Consider the following 23,322-nt stretch of genomic DNA (forward strand, 5'->3'; position numbering starts at 1 on the left):
CAAGGGTGAATGAAAAGCAATGATGATCAATGAATATTCATCAAAACTTTGTTAAAATATATAAACTGTAACAAAATCTGCAAGAATGTCACATATTCATACCTCCGTGTTTAAATTTTGAAGATAATTCCATGTGATATCAACATAATGTAAAAGGTATGTTAAATTACATAAACTGTAACAAAATCTGTAAGAATGTCACATATTCGTCCTTCGTGGATAAATCTTGAAAGATAATTCCTTGTGATATTAATGTGATAATGCAAAATGAAAAACTTTCTTTTTAATATGTACAAGACTTTTGCATGCATGCTCATCGCTTAACCCTTAAACTGTCCAAACGTAGATCTACATCCACGTGCGGGCGGCTTAAGGGTCAAACAGCTACAATCCGGAGTCTAATCTGCAAAAGTCTGCTATGGAAACATTGGTTTGAGAAGTGTCGGTACAGAGGATAAGTATCCTGTAACGCGCATTAGAGATGCAGCTTGTTCGACAAGCGATCAGAAAATGACCACAGGTAGCCAGCATGACCAGGCCTGTGGTAGGTACCATGACAAGGCAAGGCCTGGTCATGGACTGGGCTGTGGGGACGTTGACCCCCGGAGCACCCTCCAAGTATACTCCAAGTGTACTCCAGGTATACTCCAGGTATGGCCAGAGAGTGATGGAAAAAATAACGAAGACTCTGTTACTGTTATCACAAGAGTCTGATACTATTATCCCAAGACTCTGTTACTGTTATCCCAAGACTCTGTTACTGTTATCCCAAGGCTCTGATACTGTTATCTCAAGACTCTGTTACTGTTATTGAGATTAAGGTCTCATTTTATGGTCATGAGAACCCTGTTTCTAGTAACAAGAGAACCCTAGATTTTCAACTTAATTAAATATGTATGAAGTACCTTCTTGGCACCATGGTAGTGAGGTTCAAAAATATTATATCCTGGTTACTTATGAAACAACTTATCTGTGATAAGAGTGATATCCCAGATTTAACATTGTAGCTATCGGTCAGTGCTTGAAAAACACTGCATATATTTCAAACAAAATTGAAGATTCAAAGCTATACCAGTATCTTTTATCTAGGTGTACAAACAATATCTCTTTCTGACATTAAGGAAAGCACAAGGTTTTCATTTCAAGACAATATTTTTTAACACAATACTGTACCAATCATGTACCAACGTTAGTAATTCTTATTTGTATTATCGTTACAATTTCTGTTTTTTTTCTATTCATTTATAAAGTTGTATTTACATTCAGGGTACACTTATATTTATTTTTCTGTGTATTTTTTTTTATTTCCTCAACATATCTTAATTTAAGAGGCCTGGTCTGAGTCTGAGTCACAAGGGCCATGGTCCATGGAACCACTAACATGTATCTTTTAAATTTCTAACCCTGACCAGCCAGATTGTGATTCATACGCTGGATTGTGTGTGGCCAGCAGTAACAGCCTGATCGATCAGGCTGTGATCCACTGCAATGCCAGGTCATGGACCAGGTCGTGGGGGTGCTGACCCCCAGAATACCCTCCAGGTATGCTCCAGGTAGGAAGAGAAAACAACCTTACCTTTATAGTTACTAATTTTAAACTTGCTCGAAATGCTGAACATATTTCAAGCTTTGCAATTGTTCCTTGCTATTATTTTTCCCAGGAACACACCCATCAACTGTATTTTTTCAAATATAGTTCTTTCATCACGTTCCATATTTTACCGGTTAGTGTTTTATCAAGAGCCAAATATTAAAAAAAAAAGTCTTCGTGAAGTTCATTTACAGCACATCCTCCTTTGAAGAGAAGGACAAAACTTTACCCACATACATGGATTCATTTCTTGTACGTGTGGAAAAGAAGACTTCAGTGTCACAGCCAATCAACCCAGAATGCCAAAGATATCCTAAATAAATGTTAATTCTATAAAAATAATTTGAACATGGTTATAAATTTTTTAGTCATGTTTGTGTCTACGAGATTGTTCTCAAGCCAATTCCAATTGTTCTTCACAAAGGATGACCTTCGCCTCACACCCCTTGGTTGCTAGCACACTCGGCTCACACACTGAGATCCGTGGTTTGATCCCCAGTATGAGTGGATACACTGGGGTGTGTTTCCTTGAGACACCTACTGTCCCTGTTCACCTAGCAGTAAGTAGGTACCTGGGTGTTGGTCAACTGGTGTGGGTCACATCCTGAGGGACAAAATTAACCTAATTGGCCCGAAATGCACTGCATAACCAGGGGCTTTCTAGATGTCACTGATGTCAGTTATGGTCTGTATAAGTTGTATCACGTACTTGTAGAAATGAAGATTATTATTATTTATTATTACCATTATTTCTTATCAAACACCACCTGTGCCTCTTAAGTGGTAGTCAGTTGCAGACAATTATGATGGAAGGAAAAATAGGTCAGTCGCCCCAAAACCTCCAAGAGTGAGGGGCCTCAAGTGCCTATTTTTTCAAATTGATTAACGAAGCAAAATAAATGTTTCATTCTTATTCCCAAATAATTTAAGCTAATTTCATTACTCATTTATTGAATAATGATAAGCAAGATTTTGAAGCATAAACACATAACTATAATGCACATGGTAAGCAATCTGTATGTGTGATGCCCAGGGGCTACACTTGCTTTTAATCAGCCGATGGTAACAGCACGAAATTAAATTTGAAAAGCTTAATATCACCATGAATTACTTGAATTATGAACACGTAGGTACAATAAGAAGAGGAAGCAGACCCATAGCCAAGAAGTACACATGGTGACCTTAATGGTGCTGCATCACACTGTGAGAGCATACTTAATCCTCAAACGGAATAAAAAGTCACAATACCAAGGCAGGAACAATACATGGGTGCTCCTCAACTTACAACGGGGTTACATTCTGACAAACCATCATATGTCAAAAATGTGGCAAGTTGAACATGAATGTGATACGCTAAATAAATAAGTAAATAAATAACTACTGTCCTATAACCAAACAGTTTCGGTCAGCAACCAAACCATTTTGGTCAGGAGCCAAACTGTTTTGATCAGTGACCAAACAGTTTCAGTCTGGAACCAAACAGTTTCAGTCAGTGACCAAAGAACAAATACAGATAACCTCCTGGATGTATACCTCTAACCTTCAACATACCTCTGAGAGGTTCAAGTTTTCCTACTCCCACAACCTGGCCATGGGCCAGGCTTGTCTGGTGCTAGCCTGGTCAACCAGGTTGTTGCTGTTGGCGGCTTGCTGCCCCACATATCCATTATATTTTTGTACACAATGAGAGAGAGATCTCTGAACATCCAAAGACTCCTATATTTCATATTTGACTTTAATAACAAATTAAAAAGTATCGGAGCTCTCAATATATAAAAAACTTGTCAGTGCTCAATAATAACCCACAGGGAAAGAAACTCAAAAGATTAATAGGTCTGTATATACACAAATAACCTGCATATAGGAGAAAGGAGATTACGACATTTCGATCCGACTTGGACTAGTCATGGTATATTTCAGTCCCCTTCTGGGATCCTCTCATCTGCCGAAGAGGATCCCAGAAGGAGGTCAAAATATATAGATCAATTAATCTCCTGAGTTTGTGTCTCCATGTGGGTTATTACTGAACACTGACAAGTGTTCAATACACTTTAGTTATCCATAAAAAAATTCATTGCTGAACTGAGTTTTACTAAGGGTGTTTCTGACTTACTTAAAATATATTAGAGCATACCTGGAACTGAAAATTAAAAAAAAAATGTGCAAAACTAAACAATTTTGAAAATGTGTGCAACACACTCGACACCTTGTGTTGGCACTGGGTCTGCTTACTGTCAATAGAAGCAACCATTCAAAATACCAGACTATATTCTGAAGTATTCATTCAAATATAGGGTCATCAAAGCATGGTAATTAGCATAAACTCTAAGCACAGTTAGTGCAGATGTTAGTTATGACATTTACATATATATTAATGGAAGTGAAATACTTAGGTCCTGACTACCGCAATGTTTACCAGCATTAGCAAATTCCGCCATTCTGGCCTCAAACCAGCCGAGGATGCCATTAGCTGCCTCACCAATCACATCGTCATCCTTTATTACTGTAAGTCAAGCAATACAAGTTTGAGATGAAAAGCTAGATAACAAAATAATCATCACCTGAAGACTTGCCCTACAAGGAATACAATGAAATGTAAGTCCTCGGCTAACAAATACGTTGTGTATACGTAATATCATTATTACATCATTATTGTGTATAATATTATTATTATACACAAATCAGAAGATCCCCAAATGTGTTCGTAAGTTGAAGACTTTCTGTATTATGAATATTATACACAATTCAGAGGTCACCGACGTGTTTGTAAGTCGAAGACTTAGTACTCTATAATGAAAACTGTTTTCACACTAATTATGTATTTAGCAAACTAAAATAGATGAATAAGACCCATGTGCAACACTTAGGTCTCTTTTCACAAAAAAGACACACTTAGGAGAGGAACATTGGTGGTGATGTTTTGGTCGGTTCTGGACCATTTTACAATGGTCCAGGACTGACCAAAACATCACCATGAGGTTCCTCTCCAAAGTGAGGGTTTTTGATGAATTATTCTAACCACGGTTTTTTCTTTTCTTTTTTACACATGGTTTTACAAGGTTAGGTTAAGGATTTGTAACTTTATTTACAAGCTAAGAGCTGTTACCTACATCAGCTCATCCAAAAGCCTTTTTACTGCTACAGAATATACAAACAGTTGGAGCCTTTTTATGTATCTTTCTTGCCGATTTACTCCGCCTGCACCACAATAAAGACACCCAAGTGTTGAACATGTATCTTATTCACCTACTTGTCACTTTTAAATGCCCTTAGTAGCTATTAAATGCCCTTATTAGCTATTAAATGCCATTAGTAGCTATTAAATGCCCTTAGTAGCTATTAAATGCCATTAGTAGCTATTAAATGCCAATAGTAGCTATTAAATGCCTTTTTTAGCTGTTAAATGGCCTTACTAGCTATTAAATGGCTTTACTAGCTATTAAATTCCATTGATATAATGAAGCCTAAAACACAGCCTAATCTAACCTTGCTAAAAACAATATGAAAAAATAACTGAAACGTTATATAGAGTAAGATAAAAATGACCATGGTGAAGCAGTCAATGAGGTCATCTATTACTACACCATAACACTATTTTATTATTGCCACTGAGAGAAGAATGATGGAGAAAATCTTCAAATGATTTGCATTAAGAATGAGATGGAGAGAGAGAGAGAGAGAGAGAGAGAGAGAAGAGAGCAATATAGAGAGCAAGAGAGAACAAGAGCAAGCAAGAGTGTGAGAGAGCAAGAGAAAGCAAAAAAGGGACAGTGAAAAAGCAAGAGAGCAAAACAGGAAGAGAGAAAGAGAGTGAGAAATTATATATAACTAATCTCGACACATATTAAGGGTAGTAAGAAAGCACTTACATCACATCCAGAGAAAGAATTAATAACTACAGCAGCAACACCGCTTCATCTACCCTTACTCTTACCTCTTAGTTACAAACCAAATAAGATAAAAGCAGATTATGTAAAATATCAGTGCTACTGAAGCTGCTATGTACCACCATCTCTAACATTTTATGGAAGAAATGCTACAAGAAATGTTGGAAGAAATGCTAGAAGCATCTACAAATGGCTACTTGTATTAAAAATATTCACTGGCCTCCATCACTACACACAGATCTAATTAAAATTACAATGTCGTGAATTAGAAATGTGAAATATTTTCATTATACAGGTGCCCCTCAATTTACAATGGGGTTACGGTCCGACAAACTCATCCTAAGTTGAAAATATCATAAATCGAATGTAAATGTGATATGCTCAATAAGTGAATAAATAGGTACTGTCTCTGAATAAGTAAATAAACAAATAATTACTGTAACTAACTAAATACCATGACTGAAAGGTTAATAAATGAATACAAGTTATGGACTTGCTGCCTTCATGCTGGGTAATTATCTTAAGTTTCGTCTCTAAAGTACAGTGGTCCCTCGTTTTTCGTAATTAATCCATTCCTGGAAGTGTGACTATTATCGAAATTGACGATTTTCGAATCCATTTTCCCCATAAGAAATAATGTAAATCCAATTAATTCGTTCCAGACACCCAGAAGTATCAACAACAATTTTTTTTTTACCTTAAAGATAGATTTACATGCACAAAAGAATGAACATTCAACATGACAGTTACCTTTATTGAAAGCTGTTGTTGATGAATGGAAGACTGGGAAGGGGAGAGTGGGAAGAGAGGTTATTGTTTGGAAGGGAAATCCCCCTCCATAAGGACTCTAGGTCACTTCAGGGGTCACTTCCCTAGCTTAAATATAGATTTACATGCAGAAAAGAATACCAAATAAATGTAAAGCACTAATAAAATATAAATGAACATTAGTAGTAGGGGGTAGTTGAGGAGTGGAATGGTCTGCCTAGTAGGGTGATCAAAGCTAAAACATTGGGTAGTTTCAAATTTAGGTTGGATAAATACACAAGTGAGAGGAGTTGGATTTGAGTCGGACCTGCACCTGAGCTTATTGCTTGGGTAGCATTTGTTCTGTTAGTCGGTTGGATTTGTGAAGGACCTCCCTAGTATGGGCCAACAGGCCTGTTGCAGTGTTCCTCCTTTCTTAAGTTCTTATGTTCTTATTTAACATCACACTTACCTTTATTGAAGACTTGTTTGTGTGAGGGAGGGATGGCGAGTTTATTGTTGGAGAATATGACACTAATATCAGCTCTGCGGCTTATTTATCTATCCCAATTCAACTAATATGACATAATAAACAATACTAATAACACAGAAACATGGAATATACTCTAGAATGAATAAAATAAGTCATTATGTATGTCACACGGTGTTGTGTTGTGTTGTTGTTGGGTATATAAGGGCCACTGAGAGTAAGCCATCCATAATGGTGGTGAAGCAGCAGCTGAGGCGGCGGTGTTTTCTGTAGCCCTATATAACTCCAACAACATTGGAGGAGTTAGTAGTATCGCTGAATCACTGAAGAAGGCCCCCTCTACCACCATCACAACCACTACCACCGTCTACCACCATCACTACCACCTTCTACCACTATTGCAACTGCTACCACCATCACTACCACCTTCTACCACTATTACAACTGCTACCACCATCACTACCACCTTCTACCACTATTACAACTGCTACCACCATCACTACCACCTACCACCATCACTACCACCCTATACCACCATCAACCACTATCACAACTGCTTCCACTGTACCACCACCACCACCACCTTCATATTTTTCTACAAACTTTTTCTTAAATTATGTGTGTTTCTCACATTCCTTACCAAAGGGCTGGCATTAGAAGGTTTCTTTGGAGCCATGGTGACTTATTTAGCAGTTGCAAGTACTAAAATAAATGGAATATATTATGAAATGTATCATATGAACTCGTGGGATCATCCTCACTCACTGATAAACAATGGCACACTGGCTGGGAATGGAGTGTGAGGCGGCTCAGGGCTGTGTGTACACGTCCCAGATGAATGACTATTTGCAAGTCAAACGACGATTCACGAGCCAATGTTTTGATGAAAATAACGTTACAATTTTCGAAAATTATGACTATCGAGCCTTACAATTATCGAGGGACCACTGTAATTGCTTTTGCACCATCGTAAAGTTAAAATGCCAAAAGTTGAACCATCGTAAGTCGAGGATCACCTGTACATGCACCAAGAGGTATGATTAACTAGGCCTCATTTCATCTAGGTGGCCGACTACATTTAAAAACTGTAATACAGTAATACTATTACATACAGCATTCCTCTTGTGACTTTCCTTATCTGAATGACACCGGAATACCTCTGTTCAGAGTGCTAAAACATAAGTGATGGTGAATGTGTTTCTATTATGGGTCACCACCTTCTACGTGTTGAATGATCTATGTTAAAAAATAACTATGGTAATGGGTCAGACTTGAATAACAGGGCCTTATCCTGCATCTAACAAGCATACTGTTGGCAACTGTGAAAAAACGAACATGCTGTAGAGAAAGACATTTACTGGGAAAATATTCTGATCTGTTTGGATCTTTCATCAAGAGCTCAAATTTAAAATGTCCTAACAAAAGCTTGTTTTGTAGTGTATCTTATTGATAAGACTAATTCTTGTAACCACGGACACAAATATGTACAACAAGCCTTTGGTAAAGAAATAAATTCACCTTCACAGTGTTCCGCTAATGCAGTGGTTTTCAGTTAGACCCATTCTTCATTTATTGAGATTTTGTAAAATAAATATAGTAATCACTACTCACTATATATAAGCCAGGGATGAAAATATTTTAAGGTCAGTAATGTGTATACTGTATACAGTGGACCCCTGCATAACGATTACCTCCGAATGCGACCAATTATGTAAGTGTATTTATGTAAGTGCGTTTGTACGTGTATGTTTGGGGGTCTGAAATGGACTAATCTACTTCACAATATTTCTTATGGGAACAAATTCGGTCAGTACTGGCACCTGAACATACTTCTGGAGTGAAAAAATATCGTTAACCGGGGGTCCACTGTATGCCTTTTTTAGACCTAGCTCTACTGCTCACTTAACCCGTAAACGGTCCAAGCAGATCTACGTTCACATGTGTAGCGCTCCAAAAGTAGATCTACATTTTTTTTACATATTTTCAAATATAACAAAAAAAAAAGTATATCAAAGTTTTTTTTACACATTTTCAAATGTAAAAAAAAAAAGATCTACTTTTTTTACATACTTTCAAATATTGAAAAACCGTATATATACGTTTGGACCATTTACGGGTTAATATATGATAATGTAAATACGTTACCAGGCTTTTATATGCATTTGTAGCCCATAACCTAATCTGCTGTATATGTGGGACCCTCCTGTATATGAAATCATCTGTTTGTGACTTTATAAAGCCCACTTTTTAACTTTAGTAATGTATACAGGAGAAGGGGTTACTAGCCTCTTGCTCCCAGCATGTTAGTCGCCTCTTACGACAAGCATGGCTTACGAAGAAAGAATTCTCTTTCATGTCCCCATGGAGAAACTCGCACAATATCCACAAAATTTTTGCCAGCTTATGAATAATACGATGGAAGTGTCAGGAATTTTGAGAAGCTCATCAGCTATCTAAATTATCTTATTAGATATCTTCATACTCATTCGATCTATTATTTTTCATACTACTGAATTTACAGGATCAAAGCTGATATCCTTCCTCAGCTCATTTCAAAGCAAATCCATACATACATACATCATCTCTCAGTCCACAGCAGGATTCGAACCTGCAATCTCAGCATCAGAGTACACATTATTTTATTCGGAGTCTGGCTGTGTGGATAAAGTACTGTGAACTCTGATATTAAGTTTGCAGGTCTGAATCCTGCTGTGGACAGAGAGATAATGTTTGTAAATAATTTCGTTCATTTGCAAATTGTCAAGCACATACATACAGGATGTCATCCAAAACAGACAGCTAATGCCCAGGTAGACGACATATCCAAAGGATACCCAAATGATATTTTCGACTGATACAGTATAGGAAAAATGGGTCATTATCTACCAAGGCAAAGTGACCCAAAGAAAGAAACACATTCACCATTACTCAAAAATTTTCTTCTTTTTCTTTTACTATAATGACTAAAATAACTTAAATTTTGAAGTGTCTGCCCGGTAGTAAAACATACATGACCAATAATGGGATTTTCTCTCTGGTTTTCCTCTACATCAGTGTCTGAATAACCCTCGCAAATTTTGAACTTCATATTAATACTATAATACAGTGTTGAATGACTATTCTCTGAGAATAATAATAATAATAATAATAATAATAAAAATAATAATAATAATAATAATAATAATATATTAACAACTAGAACTGTTTTCTGAAGAGAATAATAATAATGTATTAACTAAACTACTTTTTGATAATAATAATAATAATAATAATAATAATAATAATAATAATAATAATAATAACAATGTATTAACTAGAACTGCTTTATGAGAATAATAATAATAACAACAACAATAATAATAATGTATTTAAAACTAGAACTGTAAAAACATTCAGAAGCATCTCATTTCTTTTGTGATTTTCTCCTAACAATATATCAACTATACCTGTACTTTACCTGTGACAGGTTTCAAGCACTCATCTTCTACTCTCACAGCACAGCCTGAGGCCAGACTTTCCTGTTAAGAGTGCCTGCTCAACCAGGCTACTGCTGTTGGTAGCCTGCTGGCCCACATATCTACCACAGCCTGATGGATCTGGCCTTTGGCCTAGCATAATATATTTACATATGTGTGGCCAGGTTTTCTATTGTATACGAATTGAATATTTTTGAACAGATTGGTTTATCAAACCATACCCCCGGCCGGGATTGAACCCGCGGTCATAGAGTCTCAAAACTCCAGCCCGTCGTGTTAGCCACTAGACCAGCTAGCCACAATAAGATTCATCCAACTAGGTATATTTCTACACCATAGGAAGGTTAGCACAGGCACCACTGTGACCACAAATGCATTTGTGGTCACAGAGGTGCCTGTGCTAACCTTCCTATGGTGTAGAAATATACCTAGTTGGATGAATCTTATTGTGGCTAGCTGGTCTAGTGGCTAACGCGACGGGCTGGAGTTTTGAGACTCTATGACCGTGGGTTCAATCCCGGCCGGGGGTATGGTTTGTTTGCAATCGTGTCATTACGATTTCTTGAGTCAGATTGGTTTATTATACTTATCAGAAGCAAATTTGTGCATAGAATTTAAAATATGCTCTTCGATACACTGACTGTCCCTCGTAACTTATGTAACCACATTAATCGACCCCTGTGAACATAATTAGGCTAGTACAAGCAGACAACAAGCCTCACCTTGGTACAAACTTCTTCAAAATAACAGTGAAAAATCCTATGGTATATTAAAAAAAATAATCTTAATACGTACAGTGTTCTAACATTTAGACATAAAAATACTGCCTAAATAGAATAAGCCACAATATCACGGCTGAAAAAGTTCATTACTGTTCTATTCCACATAATGAAAATGAAAACCACTGTTTCAGTCCAGGACCATTGTAAGATGGGAGAAGTTTGAAAAAATGAGAATGTCATAAAGACTGTGTTCATACACTCTGGAAACCACTGCTTCAGTCCATCCAAAACCATTATAAAGTAAGAAAGTATGAAAAAAAAGGACAATATCATTAAAAACTGAGTATAAAACTTACCACCATATTCAGAGTTGGAAAGATTGTGGCCCACTGCATTTTGCACTCCTGCTCCTGCCACCGAGGTCGGGGGATGATATGGCGGGGGCGGGTGACTCCTGGGGTGGACCACAGGTGATGGAGAGGAAAACATTGGAGGTGGAGGAATGGGCCCAATCTCTGATACAGGTATTGGAGGCTCCGGGAGGTGAGCAACATGGTGGTGTCCCATATAATGGGGGTCATTGGGGTTATACTCATCGGCAGAGCTCTGTCCCCCACCGTAGTAAGTGTGGGTATCTCGTTGATGCACCGGGTGTAGACCACTAGGTATTTCACTAGGCAACACTTGTACGCCACCCATACCACCATCAGAAACTGAAACGTAATAGGAGTGTGAGGAGGGAAAAATTATACACCATTCTGAAGATGAATCACATTAATGCCTTGAAGTGCTCCAAACGTAGGTCAAGTCACTAAAGATATGCATCTAGCTGGAGTAATACACACACAGGCACTAAATAGTAGTAGTAGTAGTAGTAGTAGTAGTAGGCTTTATGAATGTGACTTATGGGGCTACTTGAGGGACAGGAGTGGTTTAAACTGAAACACATCTAAGCAAAGACTTAAATATTTTGTTGAAAAAATTTCTCAAGTGGTGATTTCTACAATACGTGGATGTGAACACTGACATTCCCAAAAAACACTATTGTTGTATCTGGACCGGTAAACTATGTCGCCAAAAGTTTTACATGTGAACCAATGTGTATGGTGGTGGGGGGAGGAAAAAAAAGTGGAAAAGGCAAAGGAATAGGGTAAAGCTGCACGATGGTGAGGAGAGAGGGAGTGCAGGTTCCCATGCTGGAAGGTCATGCTGGCTTTGGTGTCATGCTGGCGGCAGTCATGCTCATGTTGCTGGTGTTTCTGGGGTCGAGGACTCACCAGACAGGGAAGTCCGCGAGAAGGTGGGCCGCACGGCCGCCGCACTGCCGCCTGCGCTGCTCGCCGCATACACAGAGGGGAAAGAGTACGTGGTGGTGGTGTTGGTGGGGAGGTAAGCTGAGGGGAAGACACTGGCACCACCAGTGTGTGTGGGAGCAACATGACCCGATGAAGTGGTCAGCTGACTAGCCTGCACAAACGGGGTGGGAGCGTAGGTCACGGTCAGCCCCCCACAGGTCTGAGGTTGAGATTGAGTGGAGGAGTATGACTGGGGTGAGGGAAGTCCAGGGGGAGGATGAGGACTCGGGGGAGCATAGGGTGATGGCTGCTGCACCGGGGTAGAGGTTGCAGGATGAAGGGCCGGCCGCAAGAAGCAACCCGCTAGGTTGCAGTGTGATGAGGGTGACTGAAGGGAACGAGTAGTAGTAGTGACCGAGGAGGGAGCAACCACAGAGCTGAGCGAGGGAGGCTGTTGCGAACTGGGGGAGCTTACAGGTCGGGACTGTTGAGGGAGGGGAGCATTGGAGGGCTGGTACTGGTCCCCAGGCATAGAGCTGGAGGGCACACACAGGAGCCAGCGGGCATGGCGGCCCCCACACATGGTGGTAGTGGTGGTGGTGGTGGCAGCACAGGTGGTGTTAGTAGCAGTCACAAAGACGGCGTCAGTCGAGTCAGGGGAGGCAGGACCATGTTGGCCCCGTATCTGCCACTTACCACCCGGTGCCATGAGTGAGGTGGGCCGCTCCGGCCGCTCCGACGAGATGATGTGATGGTGACCGTGATAGTCAGGTGGCTGGGACTCAGGAGGGGTGAGCGGCTGGCTAGTGAGAGGGGCTAGTGTTGTGGTGCTAGTGGGAACACTGGAGGCTAGGGGGTTGAAGGCTGGGTGTTGCTCAGGACACCCGTCACCACTACCCACACTACCGTTCACACCCTCACTTTTCTCCTTCCCAGGCTCTGAAACAAACAAAAATACACATATATAATAAACCACATCTTTCAGGACAGTAAATGATGTAAATCTAGGTAACTGATACCAACAAATCAGTTTAAAAAACACATGAGCAAACACTAGGACATATTAAATACATACCTTTTGGTCTTGGGACCTTGGCTACTTCTGTACAAGGTCCCAAAACATTTTCTAATGAAAATATCCTAATGTTTGCTCATGTATCACAATAAAAGAAACTAAATACCACAATGATAAATGTAATTTCCTATTAATTATCATTAAAACTGTTCCATACTGATAATATACACATACAAGATACACATCAAATTCTTAAAACCAAAACAATCTAGGTTAAATGTTAGCTAACACAAAATATAAATATAGATCAGAGTTTTTCCCATATAATTTTAAAAATAACAGAGGACAGCAGATGAAAATATATACTTGTAAAATTACTAATTTACAGTCCATCAATAATATATTCTAGGCTACAGGAAGTTCCCAAATTACAAAAAGAGTTGCATTCCTCATTTTTTCACCCCCTCACCATCATTACGAACAGATGCAGAAGCTAGATGTTTAACAAGTTACCCATTACGAAAAATAATGGCCAAAAGCTGGATTACTTTCCAAATATTCCTTTCAGAAATTATTCCTTATGTTAGCTACTGTAATGACAGGTTTATAGATAGCTAAATTTTGCCAAAATGATGTAATTTTTACACATGACACCATAAATGAACTGGGTGTGTATGTTTTGCCTCTCACTGACTTACATGATTAACACACTACATAACACACTCCTCTCTTTTATAAAGCTATTGTATTTAGTGCAATGTTTTGCAAATGCAATTGAAAAGGGCATCCAAAATTGAATAGGCCCATACTATGAAGGCCTTTTCATGCATTATTCAATTTTGAGTGTACTTTTTCAATTCCATTTACAAAAAAATCGCACTATTTAGAAGTTCTTTAAAACAGAGCTAGTATACGAAAAAAAATTATACTGCACTTTTCTTCACTTTCCGCAGTTCCCAGATTTTTTTTACACACACAGTTTGAAGTGTTGCTTATAAGTAGGTGTTTAAGTGACGAGCCAAACTTGCTTGATTACTCCCTCACTCACTCACTCACTCTCTCTCTCTCTCTCTCTCTCTCTCTCTCTCTCTCTCTCTCTCTCTAACACACACCCACACCCACACCCACACCCACACCCACACCCACACACACACACACACACACACACACACAGGATGTTCCAGACATGGGACACAGAAACAAGGGGTCACAATTTTAAGTTGAAGACTCAGATGAGTCAGAGGGATGCTAAGAAGTATTTCTTCAATCACAGAGTTGCCAGGAATCATACATAGTTTTAAGATGAGGTATAATAAAGCTCATGGAGCAGGGAGAGAGAAGACCTAGTAGCGACCAGAAAAGAGGTGGGGCTAGGTGCTGTGACTCGGCCCCTTCAAACCACAAATAGGTGAATACAGAGAGATGAATACAACTTTCTTATACATATGAGTAGGATACAGCAGACACTTGTACACAAGAATGTGTTACGCTGACATGCGATATCTCTAAATATGTCTTGCAATTTTGTTCATCCATCTAATATTACATTGCGATTATCATTGTTATTATCTAAAACGACAAAAATCAGCTTTATAATATTATATATTCATTTTTATCTTTCTCATTTTCCATTTTATGTATATATATGTATTTCTCGCTGATGCATCATTTACAAATGATAACAACCATTAATGACCTCACCTCTGGTTACTACTCGCCTGACACGAGCTTACGTCAGAGGTGAGTGAAGTAGGGCAGGCAGTACAGCACCTTTCTCAGTATAGAGAAGGTCTTCACGGCTTACTCCTTTTAACCTAAACGGTGAAGCATTTGGTCTAGAGCTTTATTCACTAAAGTCACCAGAAATTGTGGAATTTTTATTATATAGAAGTTCTCGTGTGTAGAGACTTCAAGTTTTCTAAGTCAACAGCCTAATCTCCTTAGAAAATAGAGGATGATGTAACTTTTTGTTCAACTGAATATTAAAGGTCCATTCAGCTAAGAATGAAGGTCTTCTTAATTTGTAAGTGGTGTATAAAGTCTGTTTATATATAATTAAGAAAAAGGTACAACTAAATACCTTAAGTTTATAACGATATCCACTTTATATTAAAGATGCATTTTACAAAGTTTTTGATCTCCTTATAACCTTATTATGATATAACTGGAGAATAATTCTCCCTAAAACTCCCCTAGACTAACATCACCTATGGTTTATCAAGTTTATCATAATAAATGTGAACAGCAGACACTTGTACACAACAGTAAGGACAGCAGACACTTGTACACAACAGTAAGGACAGCAGACACTTGTAAACAACAGTAAGGACAGTAGACACTTGTACACAACAGTAAGGACAGCAGACACTTGTACACAACAGTAAGGACAGCAGACACTTGTACACAACAGTAAGGACAGCAGACACCTGTACACAACAGTAAGGACAGCAGACACTTGTACACAACAGTAAGGACACTTGTACACAACAGTAAGGACAGCAGACACTTGTACACAACAGTAATGACAGTAGACACTTGTACACAACAGTAAGGACAACAGACACTTGTACACAACAGTAAGGACAGTAGACACTTGTACACAACAGTAAGGACAGCAGACACTTGTACACAACAGTAAGGACAGCAGACACTTGTACACAACAGTAAGGACAGCAGACACTTGTACACAACAGTAAGGACAGCAGACACCTGTACACAACAGTAAGGACAGCAGACACTTGTAGACAACAGTAAGGACAGCAGACACCTGTACACAACAGTAAGGACAGCAGACACCTGTACACAACAGTGAGGACAGCAGACACTTGTACACAACAGTAAGGACAGCAGACACTTGTACACAACAGTAAGGACAGCAGAGACTTGTACACAACAGTAAGGAAGCAGACACTTGTACAAAACAGTAAGGACAGCAGACACCTGTACACAACAGTGAGGACAGCAGACACTTGTACACAACAGTAAGGACAGCAGACACCTGTACACAACAGTAAGGACAGCAGACACCTGTACACAACAGTGAGGACAGCAGACACTTGTACACAACAGTAAGGACAGCAGACACCTGTACACAACAGTGAGGACAGCAGAGACTTGTACACAACAGTAAGGACAGCAGACACTTGTACACAACAGTAAGGACAGCAGACACTTGTACACAACAGTAAGAACAGCAGACAATTGTACACAACAGTAAGGATAGCAGACACCTGTACACAAAAATAAGGACAGCAGGCACTTGCACACAAAAATAAGGACAGCAGACACTTGTACACAACAGTAAGGACAGCAGACACTTGTACACAAGGGTAAGGACAGCAGACACTTGCACACAAAAATAAGGACAGCAGACACTTGTACACAACAGTAAGGACAGCAGACACTTGTACACAAAATAAGGACAGCAGACACTTGTACACAAGAGTAAGGACAGCAGACACTTGTACACAAGAGTAAGGACAGCAGACACTTGTACACAAGAGTAAGGACAGCAGACACTTGTACACAAGAGTAAGGACAGCAGACACTTGTACACAACAGTAAGGACAGCAGACACTTGTACACAACAGTAAGGACAGCAGACACTTGTACACAAGAGTAAGGACAGCAGACACTTGTACACAAGAGTAAGGACAGCAGACACTTGTACACAAAATAAGGACAGCAGACAACCTTACTTGTACATAGATACTCGAGTAATTCAGGGATGGCAAAGCAGACTTGCTGTGAGAGTGACCACCAGGTCCTGGACCTGATACTGATGTTGGGATGTTGTTGTAAGTCTGCCCTGACCCGTGACCACCAGGTCCCGGACCTGATACTGACGGTGGGAGGTTGTTGTAGGCCTGCCCTGACCCGTGACCACCAGGTCCCGGACCTGATACTGACGGTGGGAGGTTGTTGTAGGTCTGCCATGACCCGTGGAGATACACTGTAGCACAACACCGTCACCACCATCCTCCTCCTTGTTGTTGTTGTTGTTTGGGGTTTATAGGGCCACTGACAGTGTACGTTGTATCAAGCTCTACCTTCCAGCGTCCGGAAAAGAAACCTCGATGCCCCCAAGGCCCAGTCCTTGACCAGGCCTCCAGGTGGATCAGGGACTGATCAACCAGGCTGTTACTGCTGGCCGCACGTAGTCCAATGTACGAACCGCAGCCCGGCTGATCCGGCACCGACTTTAGGTATCTGTCCAGCTCTCTCTTGAAGGCTAATAACCGTGCGTATTATATGACCCCAATGCGCCCTGAAGCCAGCAAGAAGACCACCATCTTCCTTTCACACAGGGCTTCAACGCTGGCTTCGGTGGAGCGAAAGGACGTTTCACTCTTAATCCACTTCCTTGAATATCACCAGTGGCGAAGTCTTTTTCCTGGGACGTTCCTCCTAATTACACACTGCCCGCTGCTGAGCAATTAGTCCTTTTTCCCCCCTCGTCAGGATACATGCAGGTTAAGAGGTTCGTGGACAATCGGTCTGGCAGCCATACATCACCTTGTAGGCCAGTGGAAGTCCTGTTGTTGATGACTCTGGTGAAGGAGTGGATTGGTCTATGCGTGTTTGTCGGTGGAACTGAAGCACGGTGGTCTACCTGACCTAAATGAGAACGTAGCGGTCCTGTCTCTTCCCGCTGGAACTTTTCTTTATAGTTCCAGCCCAGATACGGGCAACATATTTTTCCGGGACTCCCGGTAAGTAGGGTTCAATAAGGCGTAAGCTTTACGGGTCCTTAACAACGCCAACAATAAGTGGAACATGTTGCCACAATACTCCTACCCATCCACACACACACACACACACACCATGTGGTTTTAAGCTTCGAATACACAGTAGAGCTACAAGTGGAGGGAGAAGCAGGAAGGCCAGGACGAATGAAGCCAAACTACAAGAAAGGGGACTACACAGGAATGAGGAACTACCTGAACGGGGTTCAGTGGGACAGAGAACTGGCAGGGAAGCCAGTTAATGAGATGATGGAATATGTAGCAACAAAATGCAAGGAGGCTGAGGAGAGGTTTGTACCCAAGGGTAACAGGAGTAATGAAAAAGCCAGGATGAGCCCATGGTTTACCCAAAGGTGCAGGGAGGCAAAAACCAAGTGTGCTAGGGAATGGAAGAAATATAGAAGGCAAAGGACCCAGGAGAATAAGGAGAACAGTCGTAGAGCCAGAAACGAATATGCACAGATAAGAAGGGAGGCCCAAAGACAATATGAAAATGACATAGCAGCGAAAGCCAAATCTGACCCGAAACTGTTGTACAGCCACATCAGGAGGAAAACAACAGTCAAGGACCAGGTAATCAGGCTAAGGAAGGAAGGAGGAGAGACAACAGGAAATGACCGTGAAGTATGTGAAGAACTCAACAAGAGATTCAAAGAAGTGTTCACAGAGGAGACAGAAGGGACTCCAGAAAGACGGAGAGGTGGGGCACACCACCAAGTGCTGGACACAGTGCACACAACCGAGGAAGAAGTGAAGAGGCTTCTGAGTGAGCTAGATACCTCAAAGGCAATGGGGCCAGATAACATCTCCCCATGGGTATTGAGAGAGGGAGCAGAGGCACTATGTGTACCCCTAACAACAATATTCAATACATCTATCGAAACAGGGAGATTGCCTGAGGCATGGAAGACAGCAAATGTAGTCCCAATCTTTAAAAAAGGAGACAGACATGAAGCATTAAACTACAGACCAGTGTCACTGACATGTATAGTATGCAAAATCATGGAGAAGATTATCAGGAGAAGAGTGGTGGAACACCTAGAAAGGAATGATCTCATCAACAGCAGCCAGCATGGTTTCAGGGACGGGAAATCCTGTGTCACAAACCTACTGGAGTTCTATGACATGGTGACAGCAGTAAGACAAGAGAGAGAGGGGTGGGTGGATTGCATTTTCTTGGACTGCAAGAAGGCGTTTGACACAGTTCCACACAAGAGATTGGTGCAAAAACTGGAGGACCAAGCAGGGATAACAGGGAAGGCACTACAATGGATCAGGGAATACTTGTCAGGAAGACAGCAGCGAGTCATGGTACGTGGCGAGGTGTCAGAGTGGGCACCTGTGACCAGCGGGGTCCCGCAGGGGTCAGTCCTAGGACCAGTGCTGTTTCTGGTATTTGTGAACGACATGACGGAAGGAATAGACTCTGAGGTGTCCCTGTTTGCAGATGACGTGAAGTTGATGAGAAGAATACACTCGATCGAAGACCAGGCAGAACTACAAAGGGATCTGGACAGGCTGCAGACCTGGTCCAGCAATTGGCTCCTGGAGTTCAATCCCACCAAGTGCAAAGTCATGAAGATTGGGGAAGGGCAAAGAAGGCCGCAGACGGAGTACAGTCTAGGGGGTCAGAGACTACAAACCTCACTCAAGGAAAAAGATCTTGGGGTGAGTATAACACCAGGCACATCTCCTGAAGCGCACATCAACCAAATAACTGCTGCAGCATATGGGCGCCTAGCAAACCTCAGAACAGCATTCCGACATCTTAATAAGGAATCGTTCAGGACCCTGTACACCGTATACGTTAGGCCCATATTGGAGTATGCGGCACCAGTTTGGAACCCACACCTAGCCAAGCACGTAAAGAAACTAGAGAAAGTGCAAAGGTTTGCAACAAGACTAGTCCCAGAGCTAAGAGGTATGTCCTACGAGGAGAGGTTAAGGGAAATCAACCTGACGACACTGGAGGACAGGAGAGATAGGGGGGACATGGTAACGACATACAAAATACTGAGGGGAATTGACAAGGTGGACAAAGACAGGATGTTCCAGAGATTGGACACAGTAACAAGGGGACACAGTTGGAAGCTGAAGACACAGATGAATCACAGGGATGTTAGGAAGTATTTCTTCAGCCACAGAGTAGTCAGTAAGTGGAATAGTTTGGGAAGCGATGTAGTGGAGGCAGGATCCATACATAGCTTTAAGCAGAGGTATGATAAAGCTCACGGCTCGGGGAGAGTGACCTAGTAGCGATCAGTGAAGAGGCGGGGCCAGGAGCTCGGACTCGACCCCCGCAACCTCAACTAGGTGAGTACAACTAGGTGAGTACACACACACACACACACACACACACACACACACACACACACACACACACACACACACACACACACACACACACACACACACAAACACACACACACACACACACAAGGGAACACAACTGGAAGTAGAAAATTCAGATGAGTCATGGGGATGTTAGGAAGTATTTCTTTAGCACTAGAGTTGTCAGGAAGTGGAACCATCTGCAGAGTGATGTAGTTGAGGCAGGATCCTTACATAGCTTTAAGAAGAGGTACGATGGTGTTATAACGAATAGTGTTATAACGAACATGATGGTGGTATAAGGAACATAATAGTGTTATAAAGAACATGATGGTGTTATAACGAACATGATGGTGTTACAATTAATGAACATGGTGTTAGAGTTAACAAACGTTAAGGTATAGGTGTTACATCTCGCCTGTCTTGACAGGATCAGCAGCAGCTACAGCAGCAACAGCAACAGCGGTATCGTGAGCAGCAGCAACACCCACCATAACAGCAGCAGCAGCAGCCACAGATGCAGCAGTACCCGCAGCATTAGCAGCCATAGCAGTAGCAGCGGTAGCCACAGCAGTAGCAGCAGCCACAGCAGTAGCAGCAGGCACAGCAGTAGCAGTAGCCATAGCAGTAGCAGCGGTAGCCACAGCAGTAGCAGCAGCCACAGCAGTAGCAGCAGGCACAGTAGTAGCAGTAGCCATAGCAGTAGCAGCGGTAGCCACAGCAGTAGCAGCAGCCACAGCAGTAGCAGCAGGCACAGTAGTAGCAGTAGCCATAGCAGTAGCAGCGGTAGCCACAGCAGTAGCAGCAGCCACAGCAGTAGCAGCAGGCACAGAGGTAGCAGAAGCCATAGCAGTAGCAGCGGAAGCCCCAGGAGAAGCAGCAGCCAACAGGATCAGCAGCAGCTACAGCAGCAACAGCAACAGCGGTATCGTGAGCAGCAGCAACACCCACCATAACAGCAGTAGCAGCAGGCACAGTAGTAGCAGTAGCCATAGCAGTAGCAGCGGTAGCCACAGCAGTAGCAGCAGCCACAGCAGTAGCAGCAGTCAAAGCAGTACCAGCAGCCATAGCGGTAGCCACAGCAGTAGCAGCAGGCACAGCAGTAGCAGCAGCCACAGCAGTAGCAGCGGTAGCCACAGCAGTAGCAGCAGCCACAGCAGTAGCAGCAGCCACAGCAGTAGCAGCAGCCACAGCAGTAGCAGCAGCCACAGCAGTAGCAGCGGTAGCCACAGCAGTAGCAGCAGCCACAGCAGTAGCAGCAGGCACGTGGTGGCAGTGGCCATGGCAGTGGCAGGCGGTGCATGCGGTGCAGCGGTAGCCACAGCAGTAGGCAGCCAGCCACGGTAGGCAGGCGGGCACAGTGGTGCAGTGGCCATGCAGTGGCCAGCGGTAGGCCACGCGTAGGCAGCAGCCGCGGTGCAGGCAGTCAAAGCGGTCCACCAGCGGCCATGGCGGTAGCCAGCCAGCGGTAGCAGTGGGCACAGCAGGTAGCGGTAGACAGCTAGCCGGACAGCGGCTGCGGAGAAGCAGCCGGCAGCAGTGGCCGGCGCCACAGCGGTAGCGGTGGTAGGCCACAGCAGTGGCAGCAGCCACAGGCGGTAGGCGCAGCGGTAGCAGCAGCCACGCGGTAGCGGCGGTAGGCCACGCGGAGTACGGCAGGCCTACAGCGGTGGTTGCCGTACAGCGGTGGCAGCAGCCACGCGGTGGCAGCAGGGCACAGCGGTAGCAGCGGGCAGGCGGTGGCAGCAGCCACAAGCGGTGGTGCAGCTACAGCAGTGGCAGCGGTGGCAGTGCCAGGCAGTGGCAGCGGCCAGGCGGTAGGCGGCAGCAGGTGGCGGCACAGCGGTGGCAATGGCCACAGCGGTGGCAGCCACAACAGTAGCGACAACAGCAGTAGCCACAACAGTAGCCACAACAGTAACGACAACAGCAGTAGCCACAACAGTAGCGACAACAGCAGTAGCCACAACAGTAGCGACAACAGTAGCGACAACAACAGTAGCCACAACAGTAGCGACAACAGCAGTAGCCACAACAGTAGCGACAACAGCAGTAGCCATAACAGTAGCGACAACAACAGTAGCCACAACAGTAGCGACAACAGCAGTAGCCACAACAGTAGCGATAACAGCGGTAGCCACAACAGTAGCGACAACAACAGTAGCCACAACAGTAGCGACAACAGCAGTAGCCACAACAGTAGCGACAACAGCAGTAGCCACAACAGTAGCGACAACAGTAGCCACAATAGTAGCCAAAACAGTAGCCACAACAAGTTGCCACAACAACAGTAGCGACAACAACAGTAGCCACAACAGTAGCGACAACAGCAGTAGCCACAACAGTAGCGACAACAGCAGTAGCCACAACAGTAGCGACAACAGCAGTAGCCACAACAGTAGCGACAACAGTAGCCACAATAGTAGCCACAACAGTAGCCACAACAAGTTGCCACAACAACAGTAGCGACAACAGCAGTAGCCACAACAGTAGCAACAACAGCAGTAGCCACAACAGTAGCGACAACAGCAGTAGCCACAATAGTAGCCACAATAGTAGCCACAACAGTAGCCACAACAAGTTGCCACAACAACAGTAGCGACAACAGCAGTAGCCACAACAAGTTGCCACAACAACAGTAGCGACAACAGCAGTAGCCACAATAGTAGCCACAATAGTAGCGACAACAGCAGTAGCCACAACAAGTTGCCACAACAACAGTAGCGACAACAGCAGTAGCCACAACAAGTTGCCACAACAACAGTAGCGACAACAGCAGTAGCCACAACAAGTTGCCACAACACTAGCGACAACAGCAGTAGCCACAACAAGTTGCCACAACAACAGTAGCGACAACAGCAGTAGCCACAACAAGTTGCCACAACAACAGTAGCGACAACAGCAGTAGCCACAACAAGTTGCCACAACAGTAGCGACAACAGCAGTAGCCACAACAAGTTGCCACAACAACAGTAGCGACAACAGCAGTAGCCACAACAAGTTGCCACAACAACAGTAGCGAC

The 23,322-nt window shown here is 42.6% G+C and overlaps 1 protein-coding gene across 8 annotated transcripts in view; it reads right to left on the bottom strand.

Moving 5' to 3' along the window:
* Positions 1-23,322, bottom strand: part of LOC128687247 (phosphatase and actin regulator 2-like) — a 1,174,904-nt gene that overhangs the window by 208,498 nt on the left and 943,084 nt on the right. For 4 of the 8 annotated variants that reach the window (XM_070098450.1, XM_070098449.1, XM_070098448.1 and 1 more), the window contains 3 exons: positions 12,905-13,147; positions 11,270-11,626; positions 4,008-4,094 (listed from right to left, as the gene is read on the bottom strand). In XM_070098450.1, the coding sequence (XP_069954551.1) occupies positions 4,008-4,094; positions 11,270-11,626; positions 12,905-13,147 (687 nt within the window). Of the gene's footprint in view, positions 1-4,007; positions 4,095-11,269; positions 11,627-12,190; positions 13,148-23,322 lie in introns of all 8 variants that reach the window. The other 4 variants (XM_070098446.1, XM_070098447.1, XM_070098451.1 and 1 more) reach the window with 2 other exon arrangements.

This window comes from Cherax quadricarinatus, chromosome 62 (genome assembly GCF_038502225.1).
Source record: "Cherax quadricarinatus isolate ZL_2023a chromosome 62, ASM3850222v1, whole genome shotgun sequence".
NCBI lineage: Eukaryota > Metazoa > Arthropoda > Malacostraca > Decapoda > Parastacidae > Cherax > Cherax quadricarinatus.